This window comes from Mixophyes fleayi, chromosome 9 (genome assembly GCF_038048845.1).
Source record: "Mixophyes fleayi isolate aMixFle1 chromosome 9, aMixFle1.hap1, whole genome shotgun sequence".
In the NCBI taxonomy this organism is placed as follows: Eukaryota; Metazoa; Chordata; class Amphibia; order Anura; family Limnodynastidae; genus Mixophyes; species Mixophyes fleayi.
The window spans coordinates 1,312,056-1,327,799 of record NC_134410.1 but is presented as its reverse complement, the minus strand read 5'-3'; the positions used below and the strand labels follow the sequence as shown (position 1 = coordinate 1,327,799).

At 37.4% G+C, this 15,744-nt stretch overlaps 1 protein-coding gene across 1 annotated transcript; it reads right to left on the bottom strand.

Moving 5' to 3' along the window:
• Positions 1-1,990: 1,990 nt before the first annotated feature.
• TBX22 (T-box transcription factor 22) lies at positions 1,991-14,863 on the bottom strand. The gene is made up of 7 exons (XM_075185855.1): positions 14,759-14,863; positions 13,347-13,448; positions 12,998-13,172; positions 8,601-8,765; positions 6,218-6,282; positions 6,050-6,135; positions 1,991-3,105 (listed from the first exon to the last, which is right to left on the bottom strand). Exons 1-7 carry the CDS (start codon positions 14,779-14,781, stop codon positions 2,525-2,527), a joined length of 1,197 nt encoding a protein of 398 aa, XP_075041956.1. The 5' UTR covers positions 14,782-14,863; the 3' UTR covers positions 1,991-2,524.
• Between the last annotated feature and the right edge of the window lie 881 nt (positions 14,864-15,744).

Sequence of the window (15,744 nt, the reverse complement as noted above, 5' to 3'; positions counted from 1 at the left end):
GGGTTACTTGACACTTACAGGGTAATTAACATATTAAACTTTGATGTTATGAATATCTTATAGTTATAAAAGTACCTGGATAATGTTCACATTAGCCACTTTTTGACTTTATCTGTTATGTTTGTCTAAAATAGTCTGAGACACTGCAAACACTATGATGAAATCTACCTTTCTGATGCTGACTAATATAAAATATTGCAACAATGTAACAACCTTTGTAACCAATTTGTAAAATTTTAGTGGGTTAAAACAGGAGCGTACAATTATGTCAAAATTCCTAGTGTAATAATTTTACTTAACAGCAGTATTCAGTCATATGGTGACATGTCAGACATAGATTTGTACCCGAAAGCAACTGAAATCCCTATTAATACACATCCTAATACAATGATTTTAATTATATAATGGGAACTTGTTTCCAAGGTTATGAATAAATAAAAACAGTTAGTTATATTCAAATATTATTTTTCTAGTAAAACCACCAACCTTCCTTTCAGCATTAACTAGCCCTATGAGCTGACACTCTTTTCATTTGTAATGATCAGGGGGGAGCTTTGGCACTGCACATTTGTATAAGAATTTGGTCCTTGCCTTCTGAGTATTATATTTAAAAATTCAGTAAATCCAAATACAAAAAACTAAATGTAGTTGAAACTTCTATCATTTAAATGCATATGTTTTGCCAACATTGAATTGTGGTTAAACGCAATCCTAGACCAGTATGAAGAAGTATACAAATGAGGTATGTTATAAATATTCTGTATTCTTAGATTTGAAGGGTTATAAAAATACTTTAATTAGAGAGAACACAGGGATTTATATAAATATTCCTATTCAGTCTGTACATCCTTATATTTTGTATCCTAATTATCAGGCTGATTGTGTTAGTGCGTTAGATGTTAATGAGGAGAACGTTGGGGTCAGCGGTGGGACCATTCTCATACTTTATCCTTGTAAATGTTTCTTTCTGAAATGTGAAATTAAATTATAGCTATAACTGCTGGAGCTGCAGAAGGTAAAGGAGCAGATGGAAGTGATTGAAATCCAATGATACATTCGCTGAAAGAACTACTATGTAATCAGCGCTGTACAAGGCCCTTTGCTGTAACACCAAGCAAAAGGCCTATCCCCCCCCCCCTTTACCCCCCCAGCTCAGAGGGGCAATAACCACTGTTCTCAGCCGCCTGACTTGTGGACAGAATAGACACACAGATGCCCCTCGCCAGCGGTGTGAAATACATTAACAAATATGTTTAATATCACAATATTCCCACTTAATCATGTTTTTCCCACCATTTATTTGTCCCAATAAAATATTGGATGAGGGGATGTTGAGTAGAACAACGTGAATATGTGGGACGAACATTTATTAATTTTGGGCATATTTACCTACAGTTCCTAGGACTAACACATCTGAAACCAGTCCTGATTTTATTTCAATACATTTCCTGACAGCAAAGTGATAACTGCAGGTAATAACGATGTTGTATATGGAACACAACCGACACCGCAATAAATCAGTATAGATAGAAATATTGAAGGATTTGTATTAGAATAATAGATCTGTGAACAGCTTATAAATTGTACAACGCTGACGGCCCTTTATAAATAATGAATAATAATAATTAGAATAACAATAAAAAGTCATAATAATTTTAGTAATAATATTTTTATAAAAAATAAAAGTAATATTTAGTATAAATAATATATTTTTTTAATAAGTAAAATAATAATAATATTAATAATAATGAAATTATTACTATAACTTTCCTACTGTGTCTTACTTTATCCTTAATTCATTTTTTTTAGTTCCGTTTTGCTATTGCAACATTAAATTATTTCCCCCTGTTCAGGGTCGTGATATTTGCTTATAAAAAAAATTCCCTCATTACATGTTGTAAACATGAAACACATGTAACTAGACTATGGATAAACGTATGCATTTATAACACTTTATTATAAAGATCTAGATGGAAATTCTCCAAGCCACAGTATATAATATATCATTTTTATTCAATGTTCATCTTATTAGCAAACAAAATAAGCATAAAGTCGCCTTTCTTACCTTGTGCAAGTTAATGTTGTAGCTTTCTTTTTGCTGAAGACATTATACGTATTTTGCTGTGTGGACAATTATTAGATACGTTGCTGATTGTTGGTTTATGACAATAAAACAAGGACGGTTCAAGCAAATAAAATGAAGCTACTCTCTGCGAAGCACTTATTCTAATAATACATGAAATATCAACATACCTGCAGTCTAGTCCCTGACACGGATGTGTTCTTGTGGTATTATTTAGAATTTATATTATGACATGTACTAAAAATTATGTTTCACCTCCACAAGCTGCCTGTAATAAAAGTTATTAATAACCGGTGAGAATTTGGTCTCATGTGACAATCCACTGGAATAATTCTTCTTTTGTTGTAACAACACAGAGCCCGTGTGAGGATTATATAGATAACACTCATTGTCTCGCATTAAATAATTGTCTACATTGTCCTTCATTTCCCAAACGTTCCATTACAGACAATGGTTGACAGACGATGGCCAGTGGGAGCCAGCGGGTCGTACGTCTCTGAACGAGCTGGGAAAACTGTCAGTCATCTTTAGGTGGTTTTCTGTGGTGATCAAGTGAGAGGGCATGGAGAGGTTGTAACCATACAGGCCGTAGGGAGGATGTAAGGAGCAGTTCAGGGATTCCCGAGCGATAGCCGCGGAGGGGAAAATGTTTCCAGATGAGGGTAATCTGTAGAACATTGGGTTGGCAGGAGATGCGGCTTGGACACAGTGCCCCTTGAAGGTTTCCAGTTTGCTGGTTTTGGAGATGCCAAATGAAGACAACAAAGGGACATCCACCATAAATGGAGGGAGTAAGTGGCCGCCGGGACCCCTCTGTTTATCCGGACTGGGTAACAGGAATGAGCGCTGTCTCAGAACGTTTGTCGGGCAGATCTTGTAGCAGAAGGGCAAATAGTTCTCCGAGCATGGGATGCCAAGGTTACAGGGGGGCAGGTGGAATGTAGGAGGGGAGCAAGATGGAGAAAGCAGAGGCGATGGCGCTCCACCACTGGAGGTGATCGGTGAGGAACCAGAACTTCCTCCTGAAAGATGAATGACACCAATTGTAACAATTCTATAAGTTGGTGATAATAATATATCCCAAGTTACTAGTGAAATATACATTACTAAACCTTCAACTACAACTCCCAACATAACCTGCGTCTGGAGAACAAGAGGACAACTGAATCTCCTATTGGTGGTCACTGCCTGCAATGCTGCCCCTTTCAAGCTATAATAATAATAAGTCCCTGGGGTGCACAGGAAAGCTGATAAAACACAATGTATTATGTAGAAGGGGCACAGATGACAGATATTAAATACTGGACATAATTCACATTTAATTACAGACATACTATTGTATTATAATGTGAATAATGTGTATCATTCGTGTTGCATTTAACTATAAATATCCAGATATAAAGCAATTCAATTGTCCCATTTATTTCCTAGTCTTTCAAAGTCTAATACTCGGTTTAAACCAAATGTATTTACATGACTTTCCATTTCTCTATACCGCCTCTGCTGGCATTCTGTTCCAGGTATCTACTACTCCTTCATTACAGTGTATACAGCACAGATTTGTCACACATGGTGCCATGAGATACAGGGCACACTGAGTGCAATAGAGGCATATTACCATGATCGCATGCAAGTATGCCTCACAAACGTGGGAAGTGTAGCTAAAGTATTTGTTGTAAATTTAAATTAAAAAAAGGGTGACAACACAAAGGTTGGGAATTCCTGGAAGAAGCATCAGAAACTCATCGCTAAACGTGCCTTAGTCATTGTGAGCCAGCTAGTGTCTGTTACCCTGCTAGCTGGGGGGAGACACAACACTAAAATCTTAGGTTTAATATTAGTAACCCCTACATTACATTTATAGATTAAAACATGCTGAAATATTTCTAACAAATAAACAAACAGTATTAAAATAAAATAAAACTATAAAATATGTATATTCTGTTTTCTAATAAACAAAACATATTTTATTTATTAATATTTATATAGCGCCAGGATATTTTGTAAAGCTTTACAATTTGGAACAAACAATAATAATACCAGACTGGGTATCAGCAGACTAATAAAGTGACAAGAGGACGCTGTTTGATACATGAGGGGCCAAACAATGGGATGCGTCAGATAAAATGTGGCGCACACTGTTCCGGTAGATAAATAACGTGTTTCTATGTAAAATAATTCCGTCTGCAGGTTCATAAATAGGACAATTTGCCCCACTTACTGTAAGTATGCTAATAGCTGCACCAGCAGGACAACTAGTATTATGTCCTACAGTCTTCCCTCTGTACTAAATCACCCCGTGTGCCGGGTTTCAGAGTACGAGAGGCCGATATATTACTCTGTTGTGTTAGTTATTGAGATCTGTATATTAATATGTTACTTATATGTTAATATGGTCTGTTTATTATTCTGTTCTGTATAAGTTAGTGAGGTCTTTACATTAATATGTTCTATATAAATGAATACGTTCTGTATAATAATATGTGTCATTCAAAGTTATAGATAGAACCAATATTTTGCCGGTCGCTATAGAGCCATTATTACTGCTGATAAAATATGTTTTATACTACAAATCTAAGGGGTTAAACTGGAGCGTTTTGCAATAATTAACTATTTGCTAAAATCTTTGAATATTTGTGGCTAAAATATAACTTTTATGCCAATAATTCAGAGTTTTATTTTTATTAAAATGTCTCAGCAATGTTATTTTCTTCTTTACTTATGGACCGGGGATCCCTATTTTCACACTTCTGAGGGGAGGAGCTTCCCATATTTTCACACTTCTGAGGGGAGGAGCTTCCCTGAATATGCTTACAGAAAGTCATAGACCAAAGACTCAGTGATTATACATAGTACCCAATATTTGCACCACAGTTATTACTTTTTCTCTTATGGGGGGCATTCAATTGTTAGCGTTAACGGGAAAATACGAGCGCTCAAAAAATATTACCGTTTATACGGTAATATTGCGCGAGAAAAGCGTTAATACGGTAGTTTACTCGCGGAATTTCAGCTCGCCGCTCAGGGAGCAGCAAGCTGAAATTCCGCAAGTAATTACTGTATTAATGCTAAGATTTTTTGAGCGCTCGTTTTTTCCCGTTAACGCTAACAATTGAATTGAGTCTTTGAAGAACAATATACACAAAAAAAATCAGACTTAAGCTGGGTACACAGTGATGCAATTATCGTGCAGATCACACGATAAACGACCGTATGGTCAGATATTCTTAGAGTGTGGACGCTGCCACCACCATGTTTTATCGCACCTAACCTCCTTGTACCTGCTGATCTGGTTTTACAAAGTTCCTAAAAATCACGATCATCGATGGAACGATGTCAGACAAATGTGGCAGTGTGTACGCACTAACCACTAGCAGCGTAGGCAGATATCTGTACAGTGTACAGAGTCAGGGTCTTTTTTAAGCAGAGGGTTTTGATGAAGATCACAGATCTGACGGTAAATCGTGTATGTGTGTACACATGGATCAGCTGGTCATCAGGACTTTCAGTCATTGGTGAGATAAGTTACAGAAGTTGCATCTGAAGTAAGATTACATAGGTGTGTACCCAGCTGTACAGTAAGAAGACAATGTATTTATTAATTGTAATAGAACATGTTTTCTATGGGGCGGACAGTCAGACATCCGGCATCCATACGACAGCGATGCTATATAAACGTATAGAACATATGGAGTTTTACATTACACTGATCGATTTCCTCTCACATAAACTCTTCTGTCCTGAAGGTACAGATTGGAACAAGCTTTCCATACATTGAGCTGATTTATGGCCGTGCATGTACTATGTAATGTAATATATAATGTAATGTCTGAATGTGGGTTGTATAACTCAGAAACATAATGGCATCACACCTGTACGAGATGCCGGTTCCCTATCACAAGATTAATGTCTCTGCTGGTGCCTAATAATCCAGAAAAGTGTTTATGTATCTGGAAAACCTCTTACCTGGTGTGTCAGTCCCAAAAGCTTTGAAATCTAAGGCAAGAGAGGGTCTCCAGGGGTAGGTCTCCAGGAGCCCGTCCAGCACGCCTCTGTAAGATAGAGTCCACATTACCGGGACAGGTCTGCAGTAATAACTGATACTAAATAAATTTCCAGCAGAAATACGGTTACCTGTTCCTCCCCGGGTCCCTGAAGCCCTTCGCAAAAGGATTTCTGTCTATCTTCAACTTCGTTATCTAGGGAGAGAAACAATGCAAACAAATGAAAGTAATTCTGGAGACTTAGTTATTTAGTAACTGATAAAAATGGGCAGACGATTTATTTAATGTTTTATTTCAGTCAGAGATATTCTATAAAGTGTATGGATACTATAATAATGTATTATTTAGATATAAAAAAAAACATTAAAATAATTATTTGAACTGTATAATAATATCCTTTACTTAACCAAACATAACAGCATAACAAACATAATGCTTTTGTTTTATCAGCACAGATTCCACATTGTGCACGATTGGTACTTTCAGTGCTTCAATAAGAGATAAAAATACAAAAAAAATCTAATTTTATTTTAACATTAAATTTGTGGCTTACAAACAGATCTCCAGATAGGGATCGTCTTGTGACTTAAAGATAGGTATCATCCGGCCACCTACAGATAGGGATCATCCGGCCACTTACAGATATGGATCATTAGCCACCTACAGATAGGGATCATCCGGCCACTTACAGATAGGGATCATCCGGCCACTTACAGATATGGATCATTAGCCACCTACAGATAGGGATCATCCGGCCACTTACAGATAGGGATCATCCGGCCACTTACAGATAGGGATCATCCGGCCACTTACAGATATGGATCATTAGCCACCTACAGATAGGGATCATTCGGCCACTTACAGATAGGGATCATCCGGCCACTTACAGATAGGGATCATTAGCCACCTACAGATAGGGCTCATCCGGCCACTTACAGATAGGGATCATCCGGCCACTTACAGATAGGGATCATCTGGCCAACTACAGATATGGATCATTAGCCACCTACAGATAGGGATCATCCGGCCACTTACAGATAGGGATCATCCGGCCACTTACAGATAGGGATCATCTAGCCAACTACAGATAGGGATCATTAGCCACCTACAGATAGGGATCATCCGGCCACTTACAGATAGGGATCATCCTGCCACTTACAGATAGGAATCATCCGTCCAACTACAGATATGGATCATTAGCCACCTACAGATAGGGATCATCCGGCCACTTACAGATAGGGATCATCCGGCCACCTACAGATAGGGATCATCCAACCACCTACAGGTAGGGATCATCCGGACACCTACAGATAGGGATCATCTGGCCACTTACAGATAGGGATCATCCGGCCACCTACAGATAGGGATCATCCAACCACCTACAGGTAGGGATCATCCGGACACCTACAGATAGGGATCATCTGGCCACCTACAGATAGGGATCATCCGGCCACCTACAGATAGGGATCATCCGGTCACCTATAGATAGGGATCATCCAGCCACCTACAGATAGGAATCATCGGCCACCTACAGACAGGGATCATTCAACCACCTACGGGTAGGGATCATCCGGCCACCTACAGATAGGGATCATCAGCCACCTACAGGTAGGGATCATCCGGCCACTTACAGATAGGGATCATCAGCCACCTACAGATAGGGATCATCCAACCACCTACAGATAGGGATCATCTGGACACCTACAGATAGGGATCATCTGGGCACTTACAGATAGGAATCATCCAGCAACCTACAGATAGGGATCATCTGGACACCTACAGATAGGGATCACCTGGACACTTACAGATAGGGATCATCCAGCCACTTACAGATAGGGATCATCCGGCCACCTATAGATAGGGATCATGCAGCCACCTACAGATAGGGATCATCGGCCACCTACAGACAGGTATCATCCAACCACCTACAGGTAGCGATCATCCGGCCACCTACAGGTAGGGATCATCCGGCCACCTACAGGTAGGGATCATGCAGCCACCTACAGATAGGGATCATCCGGCCACCTACAGGTAGGGATCATCCGGCCACCTACAGGTAGGGATCATCCGGCCACCTACAGGTAGGGATCATGCAGCCACCTACAGGTAGGGATCATCCGGCCATAGGTCTTAGTTAAGTAGTAATTAACTCATTCATTAGTAAATATAATATCCCAGACACCACAGTTACCATACAATCTGCGGGTTTGAAAAAGTGGAGATGTTGCCTATAGCAACCAATCAGATTCTAGCTGTCATTTTGTAGAATGTATTAAATAAATGATAACTAGAATATGATTGGTTGCTATAGGCAACATCTCCACTTTTTCAAACCCACTGTTTAGTAAATATACCCCTAACTCTGTAAGGTAACAGTAATCAGTTTCTCATAAATTCATCACTTGCTGTTTTGCTTTGTTATCCTTTATTCTCACTCTGGCTACTTGCCAGGCATTTTGGGCGTTGTAGTCCAGCAACAACCGCCATAGAAATGAGCACCGGTAGCCACCCACCTGCTGGTTCTGGTAAGCCGTCACTGTAGTGAATTCTGTTTCTTTGAATGAAAATGTTTTAACCCCTTCGGCCGGCAAGGACTGTATCTGAGACAGGTCAATCCTGGAGTCTTGTACTATTATATGCACCCGGGGTTTGTATTTGTGCATGGACTGCAGAATAATCTACAAATATAATGCAGAGATTAGTTCATGTTGTTACCTGGCGCCAGAATGTATAATACCTGTCAAATAAAACATGAAATTACCACAAAGTACTTGGGATTTGATTCAGGAGACCTTCTCTGAGAATTACTATGTTTAAAACAAATGAATGCAGTACTTAATCCATATTAAAATGTATCCAGAATTAATCCAGTTGTTGCTTTTTATAGGGAAAAAATAAATTCTATTTGACAAGCAAACCTGAATATATAATCCTGAAACCCTGAAACATCCAGAGTCTTATCTTTCTTCTCTTACAGAACATCTTCCACTAACTATTACATTATTTGTTCATTGACCAATCTACAGATCATCTAAAACCCCTTTGTAAATTAAATTGGTATATTTTACAGAAATCAGGAATATGCTCAGATTTTTATTTTCCAGGACTCTCCTTTACTTCTCCCTAACGTCTCCCTTACATCTCCCTCACTTCTCCCCCACTTCTCCTTCACATCTCTCACAGTTCTCTCTAACTTCTTCCTCGCTTCTCCCTCACTTCTTCCTCACATCTCCCTCACTTTTCGCTCACATCTCTCTCAGTTCTCCCTAACTTCTCCCTCACGTCTCCCTCACTTCTCTCTCACATCTCCCTCACATCTCTTTCAGTTCTCCCTCACTTCTTCCTCACATCTCCCTAACTTCTCCCTCACGTCTCCCTCACTTCTCTCTCACATCTCCCTCACATCTCTTTCAGTTCTCCCTCACTTCTCCCTAACTTCTTCCTCACATCTCCCTAACTTCTCCCTCACGTCTTCCTCACATCTCTCTCACATCTCTCTCACTTCTCCCTCACATCTCTCTCACATCTCTCTCACATCTCTCTCACATCTCCCTCATATCTCCCTCACTTGTTCCTCACATCTCTCTCACATCTCTCTCACTTCTCCCTCACATCTCCCTCATATCTCCCTCATATCTCCCTCACTTGTTCCTCACTTCGTCCTCACTTCTCCCTCACATCTCTCTCACTTCTCCCTCATATCTCCCTCACTTCTTCCTCACATCTCCCTCACTTCTCCCTCACATCTCTCTCACTTCTCCCTCACATCTCCCTCATATCTCCCTCATATCTCCCTCACTTCTTCCTCACATCTCCCTCACTTCTCCCTCACATCTCTCTCACTTCTCCCTCACATCTCCCTCATATCTCCCTCATATCTCCCTCACTTGTTCCTCACTTCGTCCTCACTTCTCCCTCACATCTCTCTCACTTCTCCCTCACATCTCCCTCATATCTCCCTCACTTCTCCCTCACATCTCTCTCACTTTTCCCTCACATCTCCCTCATATCTCCCTCACTTCTCCCTCACATCTCTCTCACTTTTCCCTCACTTCTCCCTCACATCTCCCTCATATCTCCCTCACTTCTCCCTCACATCTCTCTCACTTTTCCCTCACTTCTCCCTCACATCTCTCTCACTTCTCCCTCACATCTCCCTCACTTCTCCCTCACTTCTCCCTTACTTATTTTTTTTACTTCTCCCTTACTTCTGCCTTACTTCTGCCTTACTTCTACTTCAATCCTTCTTCAATTTTCACTTGCTTTTCCCTCACTTCTATCTCACTTCTGAAAATTAGGCAACATCCTGGGTCAGATACAGATGGTCAAATATGATTGTGGTGTGGTAACTATCTATATACAGTACAAAGAATGATTTACTGCAGCAATTTACCATGCCGGGGCAGTTCTAGCGCCCCAGCAAAGACCCCACTCCTACACGAGGCGTAACATTGCCGGTGAATGGAGGAGAACTAAGCGCATGACTCTTTATCCTGTGTGGGGTTCAATGAAGCGGGAGAGATAACGCTATCCTGAGATTAATCCTTTGCCTACTGCCGCTGTCCCCATAGCAGTATAGCGGTAAGCACCGGTACTAAGGTTAAAGCTGAAGAAATCTCTCTGTCGTTACCGCTTTGTTAAATAAGAAAAAGTGGTGGAAGTGACTTTTGCCAGCATATTGGTTCTTCACCGCTTGTTAAATAGACCCCTTAGTGTCATATAAGAGTATGTTTATTTCTCTATTAACTGATTATTGTCTCTATATATGATATGTGAGTTATGGACGGCTGGATTGTCATTATTTTGTCACTAATTTCAGTATTCCCTGAAGCTGTGATTTTGTAGTTAGAATGTTGCACATTTTGCTGATATTCAGGGGCAAATTGTCAGACTATAGGGGCTATTAACTGTTTCCACCATAGAACTGTGATATTCACACTAGTAAATCCATATATCTCATTATAGATCTGTCTATATATAATCATCATCATCATCATTTATTTATATAGCGCCAGCAAATTCCGTAGCACTTTACAATTGGGAGCAAACATTAATAAAACAATACTGAGTAATACATACAGACTGAGATGTAATAATGTATAGAATAGATATTATAATACTATAATACTATATAAATAATATAATCTTATGCATATAGATCTTATAATTATACTTAGATAAATGTAATCATATATAGAATATATGGAGGATGTTATAATATATAGTATATAAAATGTATAGATGTAATAATATATAGAATATATACAGAGTATAGATGTAATAATATATAGAATATATACAGAGTATAGATGTAATAATATATAAAATACTTACAGTGTATAGATGTAATAAATTATAGAATATATACAATGTATAGATGTAATAATATATAGAATACTCACAGTGTATAGATGTAATAATATATAGAATACTCACAGTGTATAGATGTAATAATATATACAATATATATACATAGCATGAATGTAATAATATATAATATATTAAATATATAGATTTAATAATATATAATATATACAATCTATAGATGTCATCATATCTAGAATATATACAGTTTATAGATATAATAATATATAGTATATGCAATGTATAGATATAATAATATATAGAATATATACAATGTATAGATGTAATAATATAGTTATATAATCTATAGATGTAATAATATATAAAATATATACAATGTATAGATGTAATAATATATAGATTATATACAATGTATAGATGCAATAATATATAGAACATATACATCATCATCATCAGCTATTTATATAGCGCCACTAATTCCGCAGCGCTGTACAGAGAACTCACTCACATCAGTCCCTGCCGCATAGGAGCTTACAATCTAAATTCTCTAACATACACACACACACACACACACACACACACACACACAAAGAGAGAGAGAGAGAGAGACTAGGGTCAATTTGATAGCAGCCAATTAACCTACTAGTATGTTTTTGGACATATACAATGTATACATATAATAATATAAATGATATACAATGTATAGATGTAATAATATATAGATTATATACAGTGCATAGATGTAATAATATATAGAATATATACAATGTATAGATGTAATAATATATAGATTATATACAGTGCATAGATGTAATAATATATAGAATATACACTGTGTATAGATGTAATAATATATAAACTATATACAATGTATAGATGTAATAATATTTAGAATATACACTGTGTATAGATGTAATAATATATAGAATATATACAATGTATATATGTAATAATATATAGAATATACACTGTGTATAGATGTAATAATATATAGAATATATACAGTGTATAGTTGTAATAATATATAGAATATACACTGTGTATAGATGTAATAATATATAGAATATATACAATGTATATATGTAATAATATATAGAATATACACTGTGTATAGATGTAATAATATATAGAATATACACTGTGTATAGATGTAATAATATATAGAACATATACAGTGTATAGATGTAATAATATATAGATTATATACAGTGCATAGATGTAATAATATATAGAATATATACAGTGTATAGATGTAATAATATATAGAATATACACTGTGTATAGATGTAATAATATATAGAATATATACAATGTATATATGTAATAATATATAGAATATACACTGTGTATAGATGTAATAATATATAGACTATATACAATGTATAGATGTAATAATATATAGAATATACACTGTGTATAGATGTAATAATATATAGAATATATACAATGTATATATGTAATAATATATAGAATATACACTGTGTATAGATGTAATAATATATAGAATATACACTGTGTATAGATGTAATAATATATAGAACATATACAGTGTATAGATGTAATAATATATGGAATATATACCTACATGTCCTTTGTCGTCCATCTCATTGTTGGTTAGTTTGACCCGATCAAAGCTGATGATCTGTCTCATCCAGGTCTCTCCGGAGCAGGGGGAGTCTGGGTGGATGTAGAGTCTGGGGGAGATGCAGGAGTGGTCGGTATTTCCAGCTACCATCCACTGGGAGCTGTGATAGACGTACCTGGGGGGGGGGGGGAGAGGGGCTGATACCACATTCTGTACCCCACATTCCTGCATCTTATTATATCTATAGAGTATTATGCAATGAATTAAACCACTGACAATAATAATAATAATAATAATAATAATAATAGCCAAACAAATAAAATAAAACTAATAACACTGACGCACAGACCTGTATCGCTTCGAGTCCACAGGAACAATGTCCATGGCGATATAATATTGTTTGCTTGGATCCAGACCTTTCACTTTGATTCGTACAGAAGGGAACATCCTCCTTACATAGGAAGATACAATTAATAACAGAAATCTGTATATTGTTATTATACAGTGATATATTAATATCACTACTTATGAGCTGTGCATTATATGTTACATAGAGAATCTACATAATCTGCACTACATCTCTCTTTTGGGTATTGGGTGCTAGTAAATAGGATGTGACTTTTGCTGCTCAGAGATAATAATCCATTTGTTTTCTCCAGTAAGATAAACACATACATTTGCTGCAGTGAGGAAAACACAAATATATATAATGACTTTCTACATATCAGTCCCCTGAGCGGGGAGCAAATGGTCTGCGGTGTCCTGACCCTGTGAGTCACTGACCTGAGGAGTCCGATGTAAAGACCTCAGTGACTGCTCTATAGATAACTATACGTAGTATAAATAACTGGGAGAGTTAAGATAAGGAGTTATATATAATTGTGTTGTGTACATATATGTATATATATATGTGTATATATATATATATATATATATAGGCAGCATTTTATAATGGCTGTTCTATAGGTGACGTGGTCCAGTATATAAGGTATATAAGATGAGGTGTGATATGTAACTGTGTGTATGTATATATATATATATATATATATATATATATATATATATATAATTATATGTTCTGAATATAACTCTGTGTAGTGTGCATGCCATATATTATGTTGTGTGATATGTAACTATATCACTATATATATATATAGTACATGGAACACTGGGTGTTATTTCAATACACAGTTATGACCTATTAATGTGAAGAATATGGGAATATCACACTGGGGAATATAACGCTGGAAATATATAACACTGGGGAATATAATGACGGATAAAACAAAATACTAGGTTATCTCTTGCAAACAATCACATGCAGCCTTTTATTCTGGGTATCTCATCCATAAAAAAAATACCAATATTAACAGTTAAAAGCATATAAAAGAGGAGAAAGGGGCGAAAAACATCATAGAAAAAATAACTGTTCAATATCGTTATCATCGTGTATTTATACAGCGCCAGCAGATTCCGTAGCGCTTTACAACTGGGGCTCTTAAAATATCTTAAAACGAAAAAATAAATAATGTGTATTATAGTCCACAAAATGAAATCAAAAGTTCTCAGACTTGATCTATTTGCACATTGTGGACTTTAATGAACATTATTTATTTCTTCGTTTTAAGAAATTGAAGGGTTATTTCTTCTGTGATATTTAAAACACACTTCCTGGTACTATCGGAGTGAATCCAAATTCCTCCAATATTTTCTGCTTAGCGCTATAATGTGGGTGCTGTGATCCCGGCATTGTGACGGTACCTCCCGGCCTTGGTGATGATCATCTCGGTTCCTATCTCGTGGAATCTCCGCCACAGCTCACAGCCCTGCAGCTCCACCTTTATGTCCGGAGAAAGGGGCGCTGAGGATTTGGGTCTCTTCTCTGCTGGGGACAGAGCAATAAGGGGTTAAATATCCGGGTGAGACCCCCGGGGTAACACAGAAGCCGATCCCGGGTATATACCATAAGGGAGTTAGTGGAGATTTATATAATATCCGCTGTAGTTATCGCTAAAATCTGACACATCCGCAATGTATCAATTTATCTGCTCTGTAAGATATACAATGTAACTATTCGTTCTGTAAGCGACACAATGTAACTACCCGTTCTGTAAGATATACAATGTAACTATCCGTTATGCAGTTGTTACAATGTATCCTTCTACCTGTTTGTGATTACTCTGATACATCCACATGGTAACAATGTAACTCTCCGTTCTGTAAGACACAATGTAACTATCCGTTCTGTAAGATATATATAATGTAACTATCCGTTCTGTAGTTGTTACAATGTATCCTTCTACCTGTCAATGATTAATAGGCCACATCCCTACCAGGCTTTATGTGATAAAAGACACAAACCCGCAGGGATCTTGCGCCAATCAGTCCATTGATCCCATAAAGCGGTGTCATGTGGACTGTAACCCCAACTGGTTTGGGGGGCTCAGCTCTATAACATGGGCAGAGCCTCAATAATCTGCTGTAATGTGGCAAAGATGTCAGGAGTGAGATTTATCAGGAGGATTTGGGGGGCACTTTTATATACAAATCCCTTGATCGCCGCTAGTCTGGGGGTTATTTCCTCTATAAATCTCCATGTCAGACCCCCTCCCCAATACATCACTTGTGTTCCTAGAACCAGCTGTCTCCCAATCGCTGTCACTTCTCATTGGGGTAAAGAGCCCTCGAACTAACCAAGATCCTCACTCCTGGGGGTCTTCAGGCGCTCTGTGGCCCCTTCCCTGGGC

Excerpts from the sequence above, each read along its gene's own strand:
- TBX22 (XM_075185855.1), bottom strand. The coding sequence starts at position 14,781 with ATGATCATCACCAAGGCCGGGAG. Across the intron at positions 6,283-8,600 it reads CGGCTTACCAGAACCAGCAG|ATAACGAAGTTGAAGATAGA; the intron begins GTGGGTGGCTAC and ends TTCTCTCCCTAG. Across the intron at positions 3,106-6,049 it reads TTTTGGGACTGACACACCAG|GAGGAAGTTCTGGTTCCTCA; the intron begins GTAAGAGGTTTT and ends TTCATCTTTCAG.